General features: G+C 44.4%; 1 protein-coding gene across 4 annotated transcripts in view; it reads left to right on the plus strand.

The window, feature by feature from the left end:
- The window catches only part of usp6nl (USP6 N-terminal like), a 70172-nt gene that overhangs the window by 12850 nt on the left and 31386 nt on the right, over window positions 1–25936 (plus strand). The window contains exons 1-4 of one of the 4 annotated variants that reach the window (XM_069519777.1): window positions 4317–4519; window positions 20590–20663; window positions 24195–24274; window positions 25297–25336. In XM_069519777.1, coding sequence (XP_069375878.1) covers window positions 4495–4519; window positions 20590–20663; window positions 24195–24274; window positions 25297–25336 — 219 coding nt within the window. In that variant the 5' untranslated portion in view covers window positions 4317–4494. Of the gene's footprint in view, window positions 1–4316; window positions 4520–8957; window positions 9149–15901; window positions 16114–20589; window positions 20664–24194; window positions 24275–25296; window positions 25337–25936 lie in introns of those variants that run through there. The other 3 variants (XM_069519775.1, XM_069519776.1, XM_069519778.1) reach the window with 3 other exon arrangements.

Below are 25936 nucleotides of genomic sequence, written 5' to 3' on the forward strand. Positions count from 1 at the left end.
ATTTGAAGTTTGCACCACGTGTAACGTGCTTGAAACATGCGTGTGATCCGATGCCAGTTGTGCGGCGGAATGTAGTCCGTCCATTCTCTTGGAGTTTTCTGTCTTTTCCTGCAGAGTTGAAGTCTGCTCTCTCTTGAATGTCATGTTTGTGGAGACGGGGATTTGTGTGTGTGTGTTCCTGTGTGTGTGTGCGGAGTTCCAGGAGTGGTGGTTGTGGGGGGGGGGGTGTAGAGGAAGGAAGCCTCGCTGGAATATAATTACATCTCCCAGTAAACAGGGCAGCAGGAGGAAATGGATCCACAGACCTCGTCCTCAGGGCATCTGAGAGTGTGTGTGTGTGTGTTCAAGTCACCAGAGAGAGGTCTAATGAGTAATATAACGTTACTACAACAGACACACACACACACACACACACACGCCCAGTAGCTCAACATACCTGAACACATCCTCACCTGCACATTACGTTCTTATGTGTCAGGATTTCCACATGTGGGACCTCTTATTAAAATCCAGCTCCAGGTCCAGGCAGTGTCGTCCTCTTCTGGCTCGATGGAGGACATGCACGTTCAATTATTTATTTTTATTTCATTTGCTTTGGTGGTTTGTGGGAAAATCTAAAACCACAGGGAATCTCATTTGTAGGAGGCACAGTGAAATGATGCCTTAACATCCTGGAAAACAGTAGAATATGGTAACAGTGACCTCATCTCACCCTGGTAGACAAGAACCAAGTGTTTTTCCACCCATTCATCCCGTTACCTGACGTTTTAAGACCTTTCTGAGGTTTTGCTAATGGGTTTGTGGTTGTGTTTTGTTCCCAGTTTATGTTTCTTTGTCATTATCATTTCATGATGATGATGTTCTCAGTTGATTGACTGATCGTGTGGCACAAAATGTCAGGAAAAGGTTCGAATTTTCCATCACATCACATCAGTCCAGTGCCTCAGGTCATTGAAAAAGACGACTACACTTTGTTTTCTTCAGCTCCTGTAGAAGAAAATGTTCAAATGCAGCTGCTCTTGTCTCACCTATCGAAACATGCCGCCTTTCTCTCCTTAGTTTGTTTTAAACTATGCCCCAAAGCCTTGTTTCAACAGGAATTGCGTCTTATTAAGGAAATAACGACAATGAAGTGAGAATACAGAGACCAGTGCCTCTCTTCAGAATTTGTATCTGCAGAGTTTCAATAATTGATTTTGGATCAGATGGGAAATTCTTTCTTCTGACGAGAGGAGCATATAACAACATTTTTGGCACATTCCTCACAGTTGCTGCCGCTGCTGGAAAACGGTAACAAGGTTAGCAGCACTTTCACCGGTTTATTCTGCTGCTGCTGCCGTGCAAACTTTCCACTCTGCCACACTTCTATCAAATTTTTCTGCTGCATTATACAACTCAAAGTGGACCTTGGGATTTATAGATGGTCGGTGCTGCGTACATTTGCTCTTTATTCGGACGTTCTTGACAAAACGCCAGGTGGGTTGGTGACCCCGGCAAAGAAAATGGCATTTTGAAAGCCTTGAAATATCAGACTCTACAGGGAACAGAGAGCTGTGGTCCTCTGAAGGTCTGGTCCAGTTGAGTTTGCGAATTCTTGCAGCTGTATCATAAATATTCTGCACGGAGTCAAACTCACAGAATAAACAGTTTTTGTCTAGATGATGATAAAACTGCAAAGCAAAGAGCTGAAGCTGCTCGGTGCTGACCGAAGAAGACAGAACTTTGTGGGAGATATTTTAATCCAGATATTTACAATCATACCAACTCTCTTTTGCTTTTTTCCCCTCACAGACACAAGCACACAGATATTCTGAAGTTGTCTAATCATAAGCTTTCCTTGGCCTCAGTTTCCATGGTGAGCCGAGTGGAGCTGCAGTTTTTCGGTGGCGAACCTCCTGCTCGGAAAGTTTGGACTGCAGACAGACGGGTTTTTATAAAATGAAAAAGGATTCGCTGATTGTATGGATTCTGTGACTTCATAATACGTTCTCACACGCAGCCCCTCTGGAAAAGGTCCGGACTTCAGTGCAGCTTTACAGAGAACCACTGAGTACCCCCCCCCCCACCCACCCACCCCCCCCACACACACACACACACACACACACACACACACACACAGTGACAAACATCTTACCGCCTGTCAACCTCATGATATACGACACACACCTTATCGACCAGTGTCAAGCGGGATACACCTGATCGACTTTGTGATGTATGAATGCTGGCGTGTTTGTGTGTGAGTGAATGAGAGAGAGAGAGAGAGAGCTCACACAGAGCATTGTGGGTAATATTCGTAGACTCCCACGCTGGTGCCGCAGTCAGTGCAACTGTGCGGTCGTAGATCTTCAGCTGTCTGCTCCTGCGTTCATCAAACCCGTGCTCTTTCTTCTTTTTTCTTCTTCTTCTTCTTCTGCTTCTGTTCGGCCCCCTGCTGCTTCACCAGCTGTTTATTCTACTCGTGCCTTGTAAACAACACACACACACTAACACACACACACACACACACACCTTTGCGGTAAACATCGTGGCTGTTCAGTGGGAGGCCTGGGAGAGGTTAGCTCGGAGGGAGGCCTGCGTCTTAATGTGGAGTCACCGTCACAGTTTGGATTTATTGGTTCACTGATATATTGGCCTTTGGTTAAAGTTATATTTTCACTGTTTAGTTTGAGCTCTAGAACATTTACTCCTCTGTTTATCTTCAACAGTCAGAGCTCAGAAAGAAGGAAGGGACTGATTGAAATCATATTTATACATATTTAATATGAATTTCTCTTATCCTGCCTGAAACGTTTGGATTGATGGGACTCCATCTGATTAGTCAGTTGTTGTTTCGTCTATAAAAATATTTTTAAAGTGCAGCATGTTTATCTTTAGAAAATCACTTAAATAATTGCTTATTACAAATTGTTGTGCATTAACATGAACTAATCGTCTAATCTACTCACGTTTCAACAGTAATCATTTACTTAATTGACTTATTATTGTAATTATGTTCCTTTATATCGCTCTGTTGTTTTTCTGCTGCTGTGTTTAAGGATAAAATTTGCTCAATTCAATTGCAAACTCCTCTGAGGTGAATCAATGAATGTGGGAGTTTGACATTATCGTGATTTTATGCCTTTATTAGACAGTTGACTGCGTAGAGATGATAATGATAATGGGGAACTGCAACAGAGCCAAACTCACACTGTTCAGTTCCCTAATCCACTTTCACATTCTGCACCACGTACGACATCCTCTGTGTTTACTCGCTGTGAGTTGGACCCAAAAAGAAAGGGACTAAAAAAAAAAAAAACACGAGGAGAAGGAAGAGCGACAGTGAAAGGATCCGTCCTGACAGACGTGCAACACATGCTGAATAAACAGGAGATTAAGAAGGGGCCCAAGCAAAACTACCAAGTGGAGAAACAAGTGATATCAAGTAAATAAAGTGCAAATAGAAAGAGCTCAAACTATTAAATTGGATTCCTGAGTAACCACAGGAGATTCCCACTCATGAGTCATAACCTTTGTCTGCTGGTTTGTATTTTATGTGGCTGAGCGAACTGAAGAAAACCGCATGCAGTGAAAAAGCAGTGAATTAAACTTAACCACGGTGGTTTAAGGCGGAACAACACAGTCAGCCAGAGTGTCAGTGGAGCCGCCAGCTGGACTCAAATCTGCCACGATGATACGAGCGTATACAGATCTATACATTTACATTTCATCCGTCGACCATATTTATTGTTCACTGCGACTTTTTAAGCACCTGTACCTAGAATAAAGGTTCGGAAATTCAAAATCACAAACAGAATATCACATTTTTTAATAAGTGATAATTAGAAATGCGGATATTTGTAGCATGATATTGAGTTTGGTCTCAAACGTCCTGTATTTCATTAATTCGTCCCCCACAAAGGAACAGCCATTAGGGTAGTTTTGGCTGAAGGACGTGTTAAAGGCTTAGGTGGCAAGTGTTTCTGGAAAGTTTCATGCTCAACATGTGACATTTGAAGGACACTGGATCTCTGTCTGGCGTCCTGATTGGTCAGAAACACTTTGCACACTTCAAACAGGAAATGACACGGGGAGGGCAAACAGGAAGCGCGAGGCAGAGCGGCAATGTTGTTCCAGTGTGTTTTCTTTCCCGTCCGTTCCCGTTCCCTCGCTCGCCGCGGCTCGACGCCAGGCTGACAGAGGAAGGAGAGAGGAAAGGGAGTGAGAGAGTCAGAGAGAGAGAGAGAGAGAGAGGAGGGTATTCTGGGTAATTCCCCCTCTCCCTTTCACTCCATCCTGGGACATTAGATTGTTCCAACTTTCAAAATGCTGAGTCTTTATTCTTACTTTATTTCGAATGACTCGGAGGTTTTCAAATTGAGATATAGTTGTTTTATTTGAGTTGATGCTCCAGAGTTTTTGTTGTTGTCGGCGAAACATCATTTTAAAATATCACCAGACACCTCAGCTCTCTGCTGTTGGATCGACTCTCTGCGGCAGGATGTCTCCAGTGGGATCATGTTCCTAAATTTCTTTTGGACGTGTGAGTACACAGTTGTTTGCTCAAATGTTTGAACTGTGAGTTTGTCAATCTGCAAAGATTTTAGCTTATTGCAGATAAATTCACAGTGTTGTAAGAACTAAGTGTGCAAATCAATCATCTCAGAGGTCAATGGAAATGTGTGAAATATAGTGTCTTCCGAACGTCTCCTCTTTCTGTATCAATTTCTCATTTCATCTTCATGGTTTTATCTTTGTTTACCTGCCTTTGGTGTTTCCTCATTGCAATTGTGTGAGATTTACGGGATAGCAAATCACTTCCTCTTACAGTTTTGTTCTGTGTATGCAGAGGAGGTTGCTTGTTGTTGTTTTATTCATTTGGTTTATTGCCTTTGTTCTCCAGAGCCAAATAAAGTCTGATGTGATAGAATGAAGTGGTAATTGTAGAGCGAAGGAGTTCACTCAGGGTCTAGTTCGTGAGGGAGGGGAAATGGAGATGGACCGGCGTGTCTGTGCCGTAAATTTGACCGTTGCACCGGACTGGAGCTGAGGTGCAGTGTGAGCGTGAGCTAAATGAGGAGCTGACATGCATAGTTCATGTTCATGTTGTTCCTGTGCATTATATCTCATTGGCATTCGGCAGCTGGACTCTTGAGTGCCACGACGCACTGAAGCGCAGCAGGCAGCATTAATCAATGTGCCGAGCAATCAGCGCCCAGCCTAATCCAATCACCCCCTCCTACAGAAAGCTGCCATTAGGACAACAGAGGAGTGTGTGTCCACATCACTGTTATGTCTGTGTGACTTGTGTGTGTGTGTGTGTGTGTGTGAGGAAGCTGTGGAGAACAGGTGTAGCTTCTGTCTCGCAGCGCTGACAAAGCTCAAAGATGATATTCTGGTTGTTTCTATCATTTTCACTGGAGGGAGATTACGAAGAAACAATGAAGTGGCATCGAGTGGAAGGGAAAAACTTTCCTGTCAAAGATTTTCATTCATTCCTGACAGAAGACATTGCTCCCTGCAGTTCCTCGCTGTGAGTGTTTCAGCCAGTGTGCGGGATCTAACATCCTGGTCTGTAGTTTTGAGGAAAGAAACCTGGCGCCGGGCCGTGCTCTCATCTGACTCGTACGTTAAAGAGCATCACGGCAAACGTGTCGGCCTATCGATCTGGTGTTTGCAGGAGCCTCCCCTGTGTGACGGGACCTACGGGCGTCAGGAGGAGACTGAGGTTCTCCATCAATAGCTTCCTGTTCACCTTCCTCCAGCACAATGATAGCAGCTCAATCCATATCTCTGCAGGTGCCTCCACCTCTTCACTCACAGTTTCTTTGTCTCTCACCTCTTCATGTGAGACTTCTTTGATTTACCCTTTAAAAGCCACTAGTAAAGATATTAGACGGCTTATACAGAGTTATACATTTCCATAACCCGAAAATAAATTATTGGTAATGATCTCCAAGATGTTGTTATCAAACCCTTATGATGAAACTAAACTTTCATAAACTATTATAAATAAATACAAATATGACCAAGTAAATTATATATAACTTGAATTTAGAAAAAAAAAACTTGGTTACAGAATTAAAGGTAAACGTTACAGTAGAAAAACTATATTGGCTTAAACACTATATTAATTATTTATATATATTTATATTCAGTAATATTGACATTATTTCCTCTTGTTTTTATTTGTTTACTTATTTCTTATAAAATGTTTCTAATTCTACCTTATAATTTATCACAGTTTGGATTTAGAACCCGCAGGATCATTTTTGTGTTGTTGGTGTCAGTGAACGATTGTCGTTACTGATTGGCTGCCATTGTGTTTTTAAAAAAGGCCACATGTTCACCTTGTGTAGTGGGGGGGGGGGTCACAGCCTAGCAACAGTGGGTCTGAGGCATAGCAACAGCAGCAGCCTCAGTCCTCCAACCCTGTAATTGGACCTTATGACTTAGAGCCGGAGCTTTGACACATTCACAAATACAGGTGCACTTCATCACAAGGACGCATGTGCGTTCTGTAGCTCACATCTGTGTGTGTGTGTGTGTGTGTGGGTGTGTGTGGGTGTGTGTGTGTGTGTGTGTGTGTGTGAGAGAGAGAGAAAAACATGTTTATTGTAGAAATAAATACACAGCGCCTCCATTAGTATAAATAATAAACCTGCTTGTGTTGCTTCACCAGCTGCTCCTCTGTGTGCTGCACTGCCCTTGGATCAGTCCAGCGTGTGCGTGGTCATACGTGTGCGTGATCTCATTGTGGGTATGTGAATATCTGCCTGTTCAACATGGCAGCGAGCTCAAATGACACGCTTGTGCAGGTGTGCGGAGTGTCAACTGCTCAAGGTCACTTCCGGGGCAGTTCATCTTCCGTCCGGCTCAAATACAGATATGGGAGGATGTTACTCGCTGCAGGGGCTGCTGGGAAATCCAATCCATTCTGTATTAGAAACTAGAGAAGGCGAGGAGGAGGAAGTGGTGATGGATAGTGAAAGGGTTTGTTTGTTTATTTATTTATTATTTTTGGCTGGTCACCACAAAAACATTTATAATAGAATAAATCATATATTTTGATTTGAGCAATATTTTTAAAATCATTTGCTTTAAAATCCAAAAGTCTCAGTTACTCTATTATCCCTGCTCCCCTTTGTAGATTGCAGTAATATTTCATATTGAATTAATGTAATATACCGATCGGCTGAATTCTAAATCAACGGACGTTCATGTCAGAATTCAGTGACACCAACTGGGTCAACATCATTGTGATGAAATTGTAAAACTGAAACCGACCGGAACCCTGATGGAGATAAATTCCAGCGTCAACAATTTGAAGTATAAGTGGACTGATCACATCAAGATGATGCAGTTAGAGAGAGGAGCAGCGAGGACGTCCAGTGTTTGGACTGATTGGAAATAATAGACGAGGGCGGAGAAGAGACGAGGAGCAGCAGCAGAAGAAAAAATATGAGGTGGAGAGTTCCCAAATATTATGAAGACACAGATATAATGGATCTAATCTAATTGAATCTAATCTAATGGAAGGATGGGAGTGCCTCGTGTCCCGCAAAACAACTGAGCCCTGAAATGAATGAGGCGAGTGAATAGAGATCTCTCAGTGAAGCTGCAGCTCTCCATCCTGTGTCACTTATAAAGTTACTTCATGTGTTTGAGAAGATGGTGAAATTTGGAAACTAATACTTTCAAAACTCTGTCACAAAGTGCTTCATTATAATAAGCAAGACAGCAAAAACAAATTAAAGACAGAAATCAAAGGATCAATCAGGTTTTTCTGCTAAATAATCTGTTGCGCTGCCAATAAGCTTCATCATCACATCTTCTGTTTTGTGTCTTCTGATTATCGTGTCTCCGCCCTTACAACTACAAACAAGATTTCTGATGTGGTAAACCAGAGCCGTTGATAACAACTGCACAGGAAGAGAGGAACAGTTTGATCTCCTGTATCATAAGCTAAAGAAACGTCCAGGAGTACGACGGCATGATCACCTGCCTCCATTTCTGGAGGCGTGAATATCATTTGGAATATCCTCAACGTCCAAGTGACATAACATTCTGATATTTTTAAATTATAGTTTTCTGCGTTAAAAAGCAATTTCAAAACATCTGTATGACAGCGAGGGGGAGAAGATGGAGAAAATGTGTGAGGGCGTCGCCTCAGGATGTCAGTGGTACTGATGCTGCTGACACACACACACACACACACACACCTCTTACCTTACGTTTACCCCTTTGCATTCTGCTCGTGTTCTCGGCTTGGCTGTAAATGTACTCAAGAAAAAGGGGATGAGTGACTGAGACAGAAAGTGACACACTTAAAAGGGGAGGGAGGAGTGGAGTGGCGGAGAGAGGAAGGGAGGGATGGAGAAGCTGTGCGTGAGTTAGTGGAAGCGCTCATTAATTTGAATCTAAAGGATGCGAGGAGAGGACAGCGAGCGAAGCAGCCAGCGTCCGCAGGACTGAGAGCGGAGAGGGTGAAGGGAGGAGATAGAGATGGATGAGAGAGGAGAGAGGAGAAGGAGGTGAGGGAGTCGGGCAGCAGAGAGGCATCATCACCACTCAACTGTGCATCTACTGATCCACAACAACCTGGTGGTCGGTCCGTCTGCGGGAGCCACGGGAAGAAGAGACAGCGAGAAGAAAGAGAGAGAGAGGACTGCTCCGTTCTGCTTCTCTGCTGCCGACCGCCGAACGGAGAGTGTGTGAGATCACTCCAGCTGAGCGACACACACCTCACACTGGAGACGAACACACTCAGTTTGTAAAAGAGTCGGCGCCGCTACTTTCAGCGGCTGCCGTTAGTTGAGGTGAGATTCATCGGCTGTTTCCACAAGCTGGATTTGAAGCAGCTCTTTCAGCAGAGAGTAACCGCGGAGTTTTGCAAGCACGTGGAGAATAAACATTTGTTCCTCGCCTCTTGTTCGGGATGCCGAAACCAAGGTCCCCGGGAGCTGGGAGTCCGGATGTCGATTAGTGGATGAGTCCTGAGGAGGAGCCAGGGAGGGATGAGGTGGAGGGCGAGAGGGCAAAAATGGACTGCCCCTGCCCTGTGGCACCTGCGGCTGCCTCCACCACTGCCTCCCCGTGAGGATGCAGGTCCTACAGATCGTCAAGGAGCTGGTGTCGCCTTCCAGACGCAGGGCAGCGGTCAGATTCGGAGGTGTGTGCATGCACGGTGTATCGCATTTCATCATGTAATTATTATTTGAACAGACACGGTTCAAATATCTGAGAGAAATCACAGAGAAATCACAGTCATTAAACGAATATCATTGTCCTTGTTTTATCATGGACATGATCTTTCTGCAAAATCTAATAAAATGTTGAGACCTCAATAAGAGGAGAGGGCAGCGGTCCAACAGATTTATGAGTCTTGTGAATGTTTGCAAGAAGGTTCGACAAATAGAGGGAGCACGCAAAGATTTCATTAAAGCCGGTTATTGGACACTTATGTGGTTCTCCTTTGATACCATGAAGGTCTGGTGCCGCTCTCACTGGTAAACACGGAGTGGAAGCTGCCTCCCGTCGCTGCCAGGAGCTGTTCATCCACCTGGAACACCTTCATTAGTTCACCGTCAGTCAAGTGTCGGCCTCCTGTTGTTGTCTAAATGCTGCATCCGACGCTTGGGTTCAGTTTCTGTTCGACCGATGCGCAGAGTGATGCTTAAACACACCGTACAGACTATTGTTTTCTGAAGGTCTGCACCCACTGTCAATAGTTGCATAAGATTTTACCGTAAGTTTTTTCACGTGGGTGGGGTTAAACGTTTTGCCCGAGCTTGTGTAATTTCGCGGGAGGGACATCCCCTGGAGCCATCACTGTAATAGCTCTGTTGCTGTGGGACGTGATTGTACATGGGTGTGTGTGTGTGTGTGTCCTGCAGCTGTATTTTTAGTGTGCAGTGAATAAAGACGCGCGGTGCCCGCGGTAATGGGGACGCTCTGTGACCCCTGACCTCTCGTCCTGTGTCCTGCGTGGTTCGGTATCTGATCGCCTCGAACGAGCAACGTCTTTATTGTCTTTATCTTGTTTATACAAGTTTATTCACGCTTGTCGCTCCTTCTGTTATGCTTTTCAATAGAAAGCAGCAGATTTGCACAAACGCTACCAGGAGCCGCAGGGCAGGTAAATCTGTGGCTCTCTCAGGTTTTTCCTAGGACGTGTTATAATTAGGACGTTGATGATAATTTATGATAATTAGTTCTAAGTGCCTTCATTTCCAGTTATATTAGATATATCTGTGTGCAGCTTAATTTGCCTGGAGTGTATCCAGCTGTGTTTTCTCAAAGTTCACCTGGATCATCTTTCCGAACTTGGATAAAAAGTCAAGTGATCATTCTCATTTGTCTTTCCGTCTCTTAAGTAGTTTCGGACAGACACTGAACGTTTTCACAGTCGTGTCTAATACCTGCTGGACGTGATTTTTCTCAGGATGAAAAAAAAAAGGGAGCCATGCTTATGAAGATGTCAACTTATTTATCCCTCGCCTGAATGTTTACTTTTTGTGAACGCGTCTGACCCGGACAATCATCTGCTGCGTTCTTCTGATTCTCCTTTGTTTTTCTGGACATTCTCCAGATTTCTCATACCTGGAAAAAATTCTTGAGACTTCCTTTTTTTTTTTTTTTTTTTATCCAGACTTTTTCCGCTTGTGCAGGAAACAGTGGCATCTTCATCATTTGTGCCTTTAAGCATTTCTCTGTGTGTCATAAAAGCGACAGTGAATGAGGCTGAATGAACCTGCTCTTAAAGCCAACGAGGACTTTATTCAGGTAGAAAATGCTTTTTGTCTGGTGCCAGCTGGCTTCGATAACGTCTTTAATTTATCAACTAACCCCACTCGTGCCCTCATGCAGGACCAATTAAACCACGCAGGAAAAGCACTGCGGTGTGACTTCCACTGGGAAGTCGATATTTTGGGGTAGAAATAGCTCGAGTCTGTGAATGATAGATGGAGGCAGATGTTAACATTCAGTCTTGCGGGCGTTTCTATTCCTGAGGCAGAGAACAAGGTCAAATGAGTCTGAACGAAGTTACAATAGCAACTTAACCTCTTGAACCGATGCACGGACTCTGTGAGCACTTTAATGGAGTCGGTCCAGAGGCGTAACCCACACCCCTGATATACCGCGTTTTTAATACGATGATTGACTTACCAGCTTTGGCCTAAATTCAGTGATAAACTCATCTCACTTTTCTTTATTAATGCTTCCACTGGGCCCATTTAAGAAACAGTCATACATCCGAACACCTTCCTTTAATTGTTCAGGCGTCTTTATCTGATTGGTCGACTGTCTGGAACTTCTCCTATCAAATCCCTGCAAACAGATCTGCAGCTATTTTGCCTTCACTGAGAAATTTGCAAGTAGAGTGGGATTAATATTAATTAAAATTATCTTGTGCACCATGAAACGTTTTCATATGTTTTAAATAAGTATAAAAACTACTTTTGTTTTCTTTTAGATTCATTTTATACCAAAAAAAATATTGAATTATGAAAGTCGGCTTTAATTTTATGAGTCTGAGAGTCGTTTTTTTGTCCAGATACAAAATTTAACCTAAATCAGGCTAAATGTTCCCCCTGCTTTCAGTCTTTATGCTAAGCTAGGCTAATCGTCAGGACTGTGGTCTCACAGTCACGTGGACTTGAACCTTTAGGTGCAGTGGTGCTCAGGAATCATGACAGGGACTTTACACAGAACCTACGAAGACTCAAGAAGCATCAAACTGAAAAACTGAATCTCAGGAATGACGATGAAGTAATGGGGGGGGGGGTGATAAACAGGTCTATGACAGTGTTCATGTTTGTCGACTGTAACTCTTACACCTTTAAATAAATGTTTTAATGATTTATCGTTTTATCGACTGTTGTGACCAACCTGCCTCCAAATTCAAACTGCTGCTCCTCAGACGCCGTTGCGAGTGTGTGGACTCGACGACGAGTGTGTTAGAGCGACGGCGAGGCAGGTAAATGTGTGTAATCAGCTCTAAAGGCACACACACTTAAACAGAGAGAGCTTCGCAGCTGCTTTATCGACTGCTCGGGAACGATTCGCACTTTCCATTTGGCCACCGTCTTTATCTCCGTCCATCAGCCCTGCAGAGGAATTCACCTTGGCTCTTCTCTTGGCTCGGATCAATGCAGGCAGATTTAGAGATGGCATCCAACTGATACAGGACACACACACACATAAATCCACACACTCACTGCAGTGCTGTGCAGGCCTGAAGGTTTGATGAGAGGTGCTAGCAGATGTCGGTAGCATGACGCTGACGACGAGGGTGAAGTTGAGAAATGCTGATGTTTTATTCAGTTCAGTGTTGAGTTATTCAAAATATTACGTTTGATCAATACCTAACATAAGAGAGCAGAACTAACCCAGTCAATATAATTCCCCCGTATCGTTTCTTCTCTTCTTCTTCTGTCTTATCCTCTCCGACGGGTCCTGACCTCCGGCTGAGCTCCTCTCTTTAATGGCGTGGAGGTGCACAGGTGTTTAAAGGTGGTATTAAGGGGCGCTCGTGGATCAGCGGGGTCTTCATTAATTGCACAGTTGGCGGTTTGATCCCGAGCTCCTTGTGTCAACATATAGAAGAGGAAGACGCACTCTATTGATCCAAGGATATATTTAGAATTGGTTTCGATTTCTTTGTTTTGACTCATCCCCAGAAAGTTGCTGGTTCAAAATGACGCAGAGTTGTGTTTCTGAAATCTCAGGAAAAATACAATTCTAGTATTTTGTCTAAATCTAAAACTGAATCCTGCCAGCTCCACTGTTTCCTGCCTTGTTTTATGTGTGTTTAAAGTTTTGAGGCGGTCGTTGTCGCAGTTGTAGGGTCTGAAATTTAACCTTGGAAGTTTTGACCAAAGCTCTGGAGGATCTGCGGGTAAAACTGCTCGTGAGCAAACTTGATCCTTTCTCTGCAGCAGATTGTATCTGTTGTGAGAGGAGGAGGAGCGGTTTGGATTTATAACAAGTCGAGAGCAAAGACTGCAGCCTCCTCCTGGTCAGCACCATCGACGGCTCAGTATCTCTCTGCATTATTCAGCAGCTCTCGTACTTCTCTCTCTCTCTCTCTCTCTCTCTCTGTTCGACGCAGACTGAGAGGAAAAGCTCTTCAAGCTGCGGCGGGAGCTCCACTTGGCGTTTTGCGTACCAACTCGTGACCCATCTGTGGGCATCATGTGGGTGTGTGAGCTCTCGAACGTGTGTGTTTATATTTACGAGTGGACCGGAGCTTGAAGGGAAAACCGCACACTGGTTTGTGAAGGGGCGAGCGGCGGACGGTCCAGGCCCCGGTGGCTGCTGGGTGGAAGCTGCCTGCTGACATCCACACTGTAGCAGCCAGGCTAATTGCCTGTCTGTCCTCCCTAAAGGGCAAAGCTGCAGTACGCCTGCTGCTGCTGCTGCTGCCGGCCTTCGTGGCAGAACAGAGTTTAATCTTAAAGTGCTGTTTTTGCCTCATTTACACATCTGGGCTTGTTTTATATTTTCTCTGCCTGTGTCAGATGTAGCAGAGTGTATTGATCCCTGCCTGCAGCCTCACACCTATAGTCCTATTAAATTATGCATCAAATGAATCTGCAGCTCCTTTAAAAAAAAAAAAAAAAAAATCCTTGCAGAGTTTTCTTCCTCCCAGACCGCAGCTTCATAAAATTCTGTTTGTGATCTCGTCTTCACTGTTCAAGCACCATATTTTTCCTTTTTAAAATTATTACCAACGATGAATCTGTCCCTGTAACAAGAGCTGCAAGTGTTTATCCAAAGTCTGTTGCACAGGGGGGACGTTAAATCCCACTCACTCTGTCCTGCTGCCACAAATACTCCCAACATCTCTGAACGTGGATTAGTCCGCCTCCCTAATGAACACACAATTTCCTCCTTTTCGAGAAACGTTCAATAAAAGGAAACAAACACGTTACAATATGTGGCACTCAGTAAATCGTGCAGACCAAACAATACTACACATGATTCTTTAGTATTTATATCGGACATTTAAAGAAAAAAGGAAGTGGTCTGATAAGCTTAATTATTTATTTAGGTCCTGAATCAACCGGCTCCAACTTGTGCGATCTTTCTGGATCCAGGCCTAATAATCTTTCACGGCTCTCAAAGCCTAAAACACCCAAATCTTGAAAAGTTAAAGAAGGTTTGAAAAAGTTCAGCGTCCAACCTTGATCTGATCTTTCCTGGGTCATGTCCCTTCACGTCATGTACACAGACAATCTGACTCCTCCGATCTGTGGCTGTGTGAAAGTTAATGCGTGCGTTAATGTTTCGTTGCGTCCCCGCCCCAACATGTCCCGTCTTGTTAACGGTGAACTGGTGACAGTCGTGATGAGGTTATAACAGCCTCCGTGAGACAATCAGCTGGTTCAGAGCTTCATCAGATTAGTGTCAGATTTCAACGCCGCCTGCATTAGTGTTGACTGTGAATGTGTTTTTATTTGTGTGTGTCTGTTTGCACCACCCTGACGGGGTTTTTATTAATGTGGCATTAATAACACTGCAGCCAACGTGGCTGAGAAGAAGGAAGTGAACTCAGACCACAACTTCAACCAGTGGGGAAGTTGTTCGTGGCCTTTTAGGAACAGAGACTTTTTCCACTTTCTGTGATCGTCTGTCGTAGCTGCGGAAGATATTACTACTGTCGTCAGGAAAATGGAGCTCACGGTGTTTCACACATGATTGAAATTAAAAAGTAAGAACAGATCATTTCAGCAGCAGCTACATCTTTAAACTGGATCTAAAAAGACAAGGTGGGAAAGATGATCTCATGATTATTTCTCTCCTGAGACGACGTGTTTCTGTATTTAGCTCCGTCTGCTTCTGATCTGTTCCCACTTTTAGCCTCTTTGAACAATAGCACTGCTTTGTTCTTTGACAATAGTCGGCACATGCTCTTTAGCTTTGATTTTCCTTCATGGACGATTTATTATTATTAAAAAAAAAAATCGCTTTGTACGCTCATCTTTACGCGTTAATTAGCTGCAGCTAATATGATCTGCCACTAAATGTGTATTTACCTGCTCAAAGTAACATCGTGTGTAAAGATAATAAATCAGCTGCAGGAACGTTTTGTTCATTGCTAAAAGACAAAGGGGAAATCGAAGCCTCCATTAGCAGAGGTGTTTAGATAATCTGGATCTTAATCAGCATCACTTTTCAACGTCCTGAGTACAGACGTGCACGAGTACAGACGTGCACGAAGTGGACTTCCAGAAAAAGGCGTGCGACGCTCGAGAGCAGTGAATATCCATCCTCTTTTCTGTCTTTGACCCTGGAGCTTCAGAGGTGATAACAGCTCTTCACTCTCCGCTCACAAACACAGATATTTCCTGTCCCGATGCAGCGGCCAGATAGACGTCACGAGAGGCCTGTTGCTCGCCCCCCCCCCCCCCCCCCCCCCCCCACCCCATCACATCACAAGACCCTTCATGCTACATCACGTCTGTCTCATAATGAAGTTTTAATGGAAACTGTTTATCACCAAACTGTCATCATCAGCCTCCCTTCAGCCTCTCTCTCTCCCTCCCTCTCTCCTCCCAGGCTTCCACAGAAAGAGAACTCACATTTTCCTCCAAGCGATCACTGAATCACTGAATGGCCGCTCCTTTTCTTAAAGATGAGTCGTTACTAGTGCATTTCTGTCTTTGCCTTCTAGAGAAATCGTCTGATAAATATTTTTATTTTTGTGACATTTGGAAAAACTTCCCTGAGCTTGGTCGGTTGTCTGCAAACAGCGATCCTCCCTGTTCTGCCTGTGTGTGTGTGTGTGTCTGATGTGCAGAACAGAGCCTGTTGTTGTTGTTGTGTTGTTGTGTCGGGGTGGGGGAATGTTGCGAGTGGGACTGACTCGCTCCTGAAGTCAGATTTCTGTCTCTCTGCCTCCTCCCCGTGTCGCAGCCACAGTAACAAACAGCCGCATTGTTGACAGCAGCGGCTCTGATCTCACTTCTCTTTGCCTCGGGGCTCATGGTTCCTCTCTGTGGCCGCGGAGCTGTGATGGGATGAGGGTGTTCAGGTTGTGTGTTAAAAGTGTGTTGGACCTGGTTGAACTGTGACCGATGCGGACTAAAGCTCTGACTCGATCGGAGGATCCACTGGACGGCTTGAAAAGAGGTAACGGATGAAGCGGCTCTTGAGGAGGTGGACTTTATCTAAAGTTTAATTTTAGTCTGACGATAGATGTGTTTTATTTTCATGTTTGATTTAAAGTGTGTTTGTGTTGCCACATCCTTTAAACTTCTTCTAAATGCAGTTTTCAAGAACAGTTTCAGTCTTTTGATTAAATGAGCCGCTGTGGCTCAGGAGGTAGAGCGGGTCGTCCACTCACGAGAAGGACAGCGGTTTGATCCTCAGCTCCACCAGTCCGCATGCTGAAGCCCCAAATTATCCCTGAACCTTTTGATTTATTTTTAAGATTTTCACCACACAGTTATATCCAGACACTCTTCTTCTAAATATGATCTTCATGTAATACCCTAATATTAGAAAGCTAATGATGGATAATGATGTGGTGTGAAATGTCTGCTGCTGCTGCCTCATCATCTCTTGTTAGCCTGCGAACATTAGCTCATAGCGAAGCCATGAAAAGTTCAGCTCGGAAGTTTTAAACGATTCGAGAAACACAGGGAGCAGACGCTGTGTGAGTTCATTATTTTCACAGTTGGAATCAGGACGACCGACGGAGCCTGTGATTATTGGTCGACACCGTGTGTCTGAGGTCACGTCATGTTCGTGTGGTCGAGGGTCAGGATGGAGACTCAGACGGGGGGGGGGGGGGGGGGGCAGATGATTGTTTTGGAAGTTCAGTAATCACATGTCGCAGTTTACAGTGAAGTGTTGCCTCATCGCTTGTTTGTTGTGGAGCAGGTGACATCACTCTGTGTGTGTGTGTGTGTGTGTGTGTGTGTGTGTGTGTCACATGTTTCAGTGAAGCTTGAATTAGCTTCACTGTGCGTTCTTTAAATAGTTGAATGTATTTGAAGCCGTTGAAGTTGGACCGTGCTGCTGCTGCTTTTTTCCAACTAAAAGCAGAAATCAGTTTATTACCATGAAGACTGAGAAAATAAGGAACCACTGCGTTTAATATTTAGAGGAGGGAAGTTGTAATGAGTTATCTGAGGCTGTGAAACGAGGTGGAAAGTCAGGATTGACAGCTGAACTCATGACTCGTGTCCTCAGACTCGCTGCAGTTTATCAACGAATCAAAGTATTTCTACTCTTCTCTGTGACCTTACGTTCGTTTATTTGCAGCCAGAATATTCAATTTCAATATCATCGCACTTAATGATCGATGCTTTTCTCAGACAACCTGCATGAGATTCGTTCAGTCCCTCTTGACTGAACCCACCGACACACGCAGTGACTTCTGACACATCTGTCTACATGAGCAGAAATCACGTACGTGTTTATTTGCACACAGAGCCGAGAAGTATGATCTAATTGCAGTTGGTCACAGGAGACGTATTCAGGACACTCAACTACATTTGTGATCGGATCTCTCAGGACTGGATGTTAATACCAGGTCTGAAGACGATGGCAGCGTTAGTATTAGAGATTTTCTGGCTTCATTTCCAGATAGTGGGAGGTTGTGTCGTCCATCTTTAAGCTTCCACATATGCAAACGTCCTGCTCGGGTTTTGCTGAAAATCAAAACTACATAAATTGAGCTTCATTCAAAAGTCAGAAAAGTAAAGTAAAAGTAAAATATAGTAATTATCATGAGACGTTTGAATGTCTTCAGCGAGGGAACAGTCGACAATAATCGGACACTTTGAGTTTTCTGCTTGTGTGAATACAGGTCATGTCTTGGCTCCAGCTGAACCCAGTGAAGCGTCGGTGCAAGATCAAAAGACGGGAAATTAGTTCTTCTCCGAGCGACCTCTCCACTGTTATTACCGTCATTATCATTATGATTATTATTCCTCTTTCTGTGCAGATAGCATCCATGAGAGATGTTTGGAGGGGGGGGGGGGGGGGGGGGGGGGGGTATCACAAGTGACGGCTCCTTCACATAAAAAACAAAGAGGGCTCATTACAGCGGAGGAAACTGGAAAGACTGTGATTACGCTTGTCGTGTTGTTCATTGGCAGCACTGTAGTCTTAAACAGCAGCGATAATGACGGACTAACACACAGATACACCCCCCACTTCACTTCCTGTCACATGTGGTGGTCTCCAGCAGAATTAGATTTTATTCTGAAACGAATCTCTCTAAGTCTCTAAAGCTTCACGTTTCTTCCCCCTGACTGAGTGGTATCAGTAAAATCCCACGTGACCTGAATGCAGCATGAGGAGTGATGGAGGGGGGTGCTGGTTCCGTCCGGCTGACCAGGCGAGGGTGACGGACGGAGACATTTTAATCACAGCAGGACGGGGGACACTTAGCTGGAGCTGCCATCAGCCTCACCACTGGGGAGAGACTGGCAGCCGAGAGCGGAGGAGGCGGAAAGTGTGTGTGTGTGTGTGTGTGTGTGTGTGTGTGTGTGTGTGTGTGTGTGTGTGTGTGTGTGTGTGTGTGTGTGTGTGTGTGTGTGTGTGTGTGTGCGCGGCCTTGTAATGAAGGATAAGCAGCATGACGAGCGTCAAAGGCGGAGAAATAATAATCCACCCTTAAATCCTGTTAACCTCTTCGTACTTTTGTTGGTGAATCTGTTTAATCTACTTCCACTTCGTGTGACGTCTGAGTGATTCACCGTGTTTCTCAGATTCATCCGAGCGCTTCATTTCATTTTGTGCGTCAGTTCTCCAGAGAGAGCGGCCGCACATCCGTTACTGCGTGATTCTCTTTCTCAGCAGCTTCAAGAGGCAACTTTCCCGGAAAGTAAAGAGTCATTCCGTGTTGTGTGGATGTTTTTTGGCAAATATTAAATTCAATATCCACAGTTTTTTGTCTCCACCAACTCCTGAGAAGAAATCTTCTTCTTGCACCATGTTTTGTTTTCTATAGGTTTTCCGCAGCTTTTCACTGCATCACATCTGAACCTGTGCTTATTCGTTTCTGGCTCGTGTCCTTTAGTTAAAACGTCCACCACCGTTAACCTGTGGTGTCCAGATACAGTCTCTTTGGGTGTTTGTGCTCGTCAACATATTTCAGAGCTGTTAAAAATGTATTTCAGTCTCTCTGGGTCATATTCTTTGATCGACCGTAAAACTCCTTGGACTCACTGCAAGTCCGACGAGGGCTCCTCGGCCGCAAATAAAAACAAACACGTACGCCCCCCTGGTCCCCGTCACGGATGCCAATGTGATCCTCGAAGCATGAAAATGGCTCTAATTGCATTTAGCTTAAGTCAGGCCACAGTGGAATACTAATATGGCTTTAAGGGGCTCAGAGTCAGAGCTGAGCGTCAGTGCAAAGAAAAGACTGAATCCTCATTTCCTCCCCAATTCCTCTGCGCTCACTATGGGAACCTCAGGGGCCTCCTGGGGTGGACTTCCCAGCAGAAAAAGGGCTTTACTGTATTTGTTTATTTGCCCCAGGCAAATTGTCCTGATGGGGTATGGACGTCCACCCACCCCACAGCGTCTTCTTCCACTGTGTGTGCTCTTGGCAGCCCACAGCCGCATGTCTTCCACCAACACACACCATCCTGTCATAAAAATGCCAGCCGGCTCAATGAGGGGCGCGTTTGTTCGGAGCGTTTTCAGGAATTCCAGCGGAGCCGTTTACTCCCGGTGAACCCCTTGAGACCCAGAGAGGAAGTGGGAGAATGACTGCAGTCAAATACTTCCTGTTAAAAAACCAGCGAAAAGAAAAGCAACTGGGAATATATTACATAACCTCTGGGACTGAGGGACGTGAGGTTGTTGGAGGCCAGAGTCGTTTTAGATAAATGCTGCTAGTGTCTGGTACAAGTCTTTACAAGTTTATCTTAGTGTTTCAGAAGTAAATTAAAGTTCCTTGTTTCGTTCAGCGGCTCTGAGGAGTGTGTGTTTTAGCGTGTTTGTGTGTAACAACAGAAACACACAGACATATACCCTCATGCGGCGTCGAGTCACTGCCAACGTCCCTGTCACAGCAGCTCTCAGTTTAAAGGAGCTCGTCTCATCAGCACACGCAGAATCACACATTATTCTCTGAGGCTGAGGTCAGACTGCTTTAGATGTGTGTGTGTGTGTGTGTGTGTGTACTCTCCATGTCAGCTCCTGGCGCTGACACATCGAGGGAGAGCTGGAGAAACACAAAGCGAGTCTGTGATCACACAATACTGTGATAAATATACACTGATAAATATCAACTCTGAATTCATTTGTTTTATTAGGGCCCGAGCGCTGTGAAGCAGCGAAGGCCCTATTGTAATTGTTTTTCGTTGTATTTGTGTTTTCTTTTACTTTCTATTTTCTTTTAAACGTTTATGGTTCATCTTTAAAATATCTCCCCTTAATTAAACGTCTTCATTATTATTATTATTATTACCACTTAGTACTGGTGTCAGCAATGACCCCCAAATCTATCCATATTAGTCACGTCTAATATTGACGTGGATAACAAACAGAGCCTGGTCACTGTCGTCTCTCAACCAGGTGGTAAAGTTTGCTCTGTAACTTGTCATTCATTTTTCCTTCTTTCCTCTTGTGTTTGCTCTCCAGCGTCTGATACCGACCAGGATGCGGCGGTGAGACTCGACCAGGAGCGGGCTGAGATAGTCGCCAAATATGACAAGGTACGTTGAGAAGAAGAGAACGGGCTTCACCCTGGAGGACATCTCGTGGCGTTGCAGCTTAAAACAAACTGTTTTTTTCTTGAGGTCGTTCACGAGTGAGTCCCTCCTGCTGAGACCAGACTTAATAACACTGTGGTTGAAACCTCCATAAATCTCTGCTTTATTGTCTGTGAGACACAATAACAGCAGCATGTTGTGTGCAGAATCTGCTCCTTTGCGTTTGAAACATAAATCATAAATCGGGCATAAGGCTGTGATGAGGATGCTCAGCAGACATTAACATGTAAATTACTACAATTTCGTATTTTGTTGCTCCCTCGATGATTCACATTCGGCGCGTGCTCGTTCAGACAGAAGTCTCCTCAGCAGAGCAGGAGTTTTAAAAGGAGGCGAAGGACAAAGATTTGTGTTTATTCGTCAAAGTTAACATCAAGAGGTTAATGTGACGTCGTGGACACAAAGTGATTTGAGTTGGCTGAGATCCAGAGGTTCCCCGTTTATGAAACACTCAAACAGAAAAGCCGCTGTCAGCTGTAGCACAGATGTATTGATGTCGAATTTAAGGTTTTTAAACATGAAAAAATAGTTGCTCCCTTAATGTCAGCCATTATAGATTGTCCCCTAATGTGAGTATGTGTCTATGATATTAAATGTTATAAATAGAAAACATTTCAACAGATAAAAGCCAGTTGAACTTTTACTTTGAAGATTTATCTCCAAACTTCTGTTGTGATTTATCCGTCTCTTATCCTCCGATCTGTCGGACATGGACTCTCTGAGTTTGTGTGTGTGTGTGTGTGTGTGTGTGTGTGTGTGTGTGTGTGTGTGTGTCTGTCTGTGTTTGTGTTGTGTGTGTGTGTGTGTGTGTGTGTGTCTCCTGAGTGACACCTCTATTTCACAGCCCAACGGTATCAGTCGGACCAGCCCACCACGCTTGGTTTGTAAATTAGTCTTTTTAATTTAGTCCAGCAGGCTGCATAATCAAGCTGCCTCATTAAGAGTGAAGAGACCATGGAGAGGAGATGATGGAGGCGTGCGTTCGTGTGTGTGTGTGTGTGTGTGGCGAGGCAGAATGAGTCACAATCAGAGCTAAATCAGTGTCATTGTTGCTGTCGGGGATGGAGGGAGTTTAATGGAGTCAGATATCACGCCAACCCCACACACGCTCGTCGCTCGTTGTTCCCAGCGTTCATTAGCGAACATTAAAACTGGGTTTTCTCGTCTTCGCAGGAAGAACAGAAAGTTTTGTTTTCTTTCCACACGACTTCACCGCGCAGGCCTGAGCACTGTCGGCTTCACGGCCTCCACTGAAGCTGGTAGTTTTGGATCGAAGCCACCGATTGTAAATCAGCAGCCACTGTTTAATATCCTCTCGCTTTTCTGGCAGCTCATCAACGATAGCACAATTTAAAATTCAGCGGTTCAGTTCACCACTTCGCTCCAAGCTCAAATATGCCAGTAGCCAAAAAAAGAAATCAGATCTTCATGGTCCCCAGAGGTTGAATCATACTGACATTGATTATTATAAAAGTGTTGGATGAATTGTCGGACACAGACATTCATGGTCTCAGGAGAAAATCATCCACATTAAGTTGGATGTATTTAACCTAAATGTTTTGAAGCTAAATATTGAATGAAGGAACATTTGGCCGATACTGAATCAGCCCGATTTCTGCTTTGTCCTTCGTCAAATTCGTCTGTAAACATCGTGAAATTCGACTTCCTGCTCTTTGACAATAGTCTGACTGGTCTGGAAGAGAAGTCGGGTACGAACAGTGTAAGCTCATAAATCCAGAGCTTTTCCCAACGTGGACAATTTACTCGAATAGTGTAAGAGCTGGAATTTAAGAACATTCTTCAGCTTAATGTGTTTTTAAAACTTTCAATATCAGGAGTTGTTCCCTACGTGATATTTCTAGGTCACTATATGATTAAAGGGAAGGAAATAAAATAATCAATTTTGCTCCACAACTTTATTTTTGCTTAACTCTGGAAAGAACAGTTTTACATCCTGAGCTGGAAAATTACTGAAGGTCACGAGCACAAGACACCCTCTGATTTATTGATATGAATGGGCAGCGGTTATATTATTAAAGTGTAGAAATGCTGAACAGTCGCGCTGAGAGGACGCACACATGACTGAGCCGTGCAGTCCATCACAGACCTGTGGTGACACACAATCACAGGAGGCGTGACGGAGCGAGCGCCGAGCAGTCGAGAGTCCTGCTTCAATTTTCTCCTGAAATTGATTTTAAGCAGAGAGAGAAATGATAAATGTGTCGGCCATGATGATGCCGTGCCCTCGACTCTCTCACACACACACACACACACACACACACACACACACACACACACACACACACACACACACACAGATGGGCTGAGGTGGGATAAAACACTGAGGTCTTTGGATTCTTTGGATGCGTTTGAGTTATTTATCTGACTGCTGTGTTTCTGCTGAGCGGAGCAGTGGGTGAGGGAGGGACGAGGGAGGAGGAGATGAATTCCGGAATATTTTCACCTCAACATCTGGTCATCAGACCGACCTTCTCTGTCGGGCTTCTCTGAGGCAGAAACGTCTGGAGTCACTGGAGTTTCTTTGGTTTTTTTCAAAGTCCTCTCGGGCGAAGGTGTCCTCACATCCAGATGTTTGCAACAGGATCCTTGATGCAGTTTAAAACTTCCTGTCAAAGCATAATATCACATCTGTGATCATTTTAAGTAAAGTAAGTTCCGCCATTGTTGATATTTCTTTACACAAAGCAGGATCCGCCCTTTTCTATATTCGTTTCCCACATTGGGCAAAAGTAAACCGTGAGGAATCCTCGGAGATTTAACAGCCAGAGTTGTAAAGTTGTTTCGCCCTAATATTGGTATCGGCTTTCAAAAATAGGTTTAGCTTTAATTTACTTTTTTTATTGCTCTTTCTCTCTTTGATATTCTCTCCATCCTCTCCTCTGCATGATCCTTTCCTCACACATTCACCTGTGGGTTCTTCTATTTCATCCGTCTTTCAGGAGGCCTGGAGTCAGGCGGTGACGCAGGTGGACTTCTGAATGTTCATTTCACACCTGTTAATCGCTGCGCTCACGCACACACACACACACACACACACACTTTCCCAAGGGCGCCAGAGTCGTGGCTCCCCCTCGTAATCGAGCAGCCAGTCAAAACATGATCCTCTGCCCCTGAAGAACGTGGGTGGCGTGTAATGAGGAGCTCAGTCAGAGGCCACTCTTCAGTTTATTTCAGCGCATCACCCACATGATCACTGCAGACGAGTGTCACGGCTATTTTTCTGATCAATTGATGCTGCTGAGGTCAGACTGCTCTTGTTTGTGGTTCCCTCGATGGTGGAACAACTTCCAACCCCCTTTCTGGAGCTGCTTTCAGACACGTGCGCTGAACTCCAAAAACGATATCGAGCACAAATAAGTTCCAAGTCTGTAAAAGCCAGCAAAGCTTTTCATGATAAATTTATAAAACTGTACATGTTGTCAATGGTTCCTCCTTCTCTCTTCTCGTCTCCAGGGAAAGGAGGCCACTGTGGAGCCCTGGGAGGACACCAACTTCCACCTGTACAAAGTCATCGACCGCTTTGGCTTCGTCCAGTAAGAACATCTCAGTCTGTTATTATTTCTATTAAGTAAATGAATAACCTGCAGAAGCTCGGTATGAAGCAGTGTGAGCAACAAGGAGACAGTGACAGGCTGTGAGGCCGAGTGTCGCTCAGAGAAGAGTGTGTTTGTGGTTCTGGCCGAGTCCGACGAGAGGCTGCGAGTCTCTTAAACAACCCGATGTTGGAGCGTTATATATAGTCTGGCACACGCAGGCAGGAAACAGACGGTTAGCCACAATCACAGGCACCAGTGTCAGGATGGAGCGGGGCGGGCCAGACCATAGGCGGTGGAAGATGGAGGGAGAGATGAGGGGGGATGGTGGAGGGAGGACAGAAACCTCAGGGTTGTGTGATTGTTTGAGACAGGGACACAAGTGTCCTCGGGTGAAGGTCACTGACTGGACAGAAGTATGGACCCGAGGAGGAGGCTGCGCACGAGCAGAACCAAGAGGACCTGTTATCTGCTCGTACTTTTCAGTTGATGTAAAAAAAAATCTGCTTTGTTTTTCTGAAGAGCAGGTAGTATTCATTGTAGTAGTAATCATTGTAGAAGTATTCCGTGTAGTAGTTTTAAATATAAGTAGTTTTCAGTGCAGGAGATGAAACCAGAATATTCAGTGAGTTTGTCTCTGGGTGAAAAACTGCAGAGACTTTAGATAAACGCAGATAAACAGAAGCAAGATTGAAGAACATCTAATCTGTTATTTCCTGTTTGTGTGAGCGTTGACATGTTTGATGTTCCCTCCTCCTGATAACAGCGACCCTGATTCCGCTCTCGCTCCTTTCATCACTGTTTTCTGAAGGAATCTGACTTTGAACATGAAATTAACGGAGAGTTAAACACAAACTGTCACACTGATCTGAAACACGTCGTTTTCCATCTGAGAGACTAGTTTACTCAGGTTCGACTAAACTCAAGAATAAACTTGAGAAGAATAAACTTGAGGTTATTTTTTTATCGCTTCAGTCTCTCTTCCTCTTTTTCATTCCTTCACTTTCTCCTTCTCTCCTCAGTCAGAACGAACTTCCATCCTACGACTCGGTGGAGGAGAAGGTGAGTTCATTGCAATTATATCAGAATATTGAACCTGTTTTTTTTTAAGTGTATAATTTATCTACTGTAAATAAAGATGGACGACATGACATCTTCCCAAAAGTGAAGCCAAAGCGTCTCGATTGCCCCCGCTTGCCTCCTCCATGTTAGCAGATGGGGCTCGGGCCAAACTATGTTCAATCAAAGTTTCTAAAGATGGTTTCTGTCATTTTAGGTGGATGATTCTGTCAAAGTTTCCATTTCTCTGATAAGTTTTGTTTGAATTACTTATTTGAAGATATGAAACAACGTGAGACGTCATGATTGACAGCTGAGACTGATCACCACGGCAAAGAGAGTGCTCTTTACTTACAATCACTTCTTATCTTTATTTGCAATTTGAACCATCATCTCAATCATGAATCCATGTGATACTGACGAGCTGCGAAACACGAGCGGGTGAAGAGACTGAAAGTTTGAATTAGAGCAGCTTCAAACGACTCTGAAGGCTCTGAAGTCACTTTCCTTTTAAACTGACAGTGATTCCCTCCGGATGTGAATCCAGCCGCACAGCGACCGACGGAGAGGAAGCTCATCGTTAACGTGTCACTTTCTCTTCTC

Source organism: Paralichthys olivaceus, chromosome 23, assembly GCF_024713975.1.
Source record: "Paralichthys olivaceus isolate ysfri-2021 chromosome 23, ASM2471397v2, whole genome shotgun sequence".
In the NCBI taxonomy this organism is placed as follows: Eukaryota; Metazoa; Chordata; class Actinopteri; order Pleuronectiformes; family Paralichthyidae; genus Paralichthys; species Paralichthys olivaceus.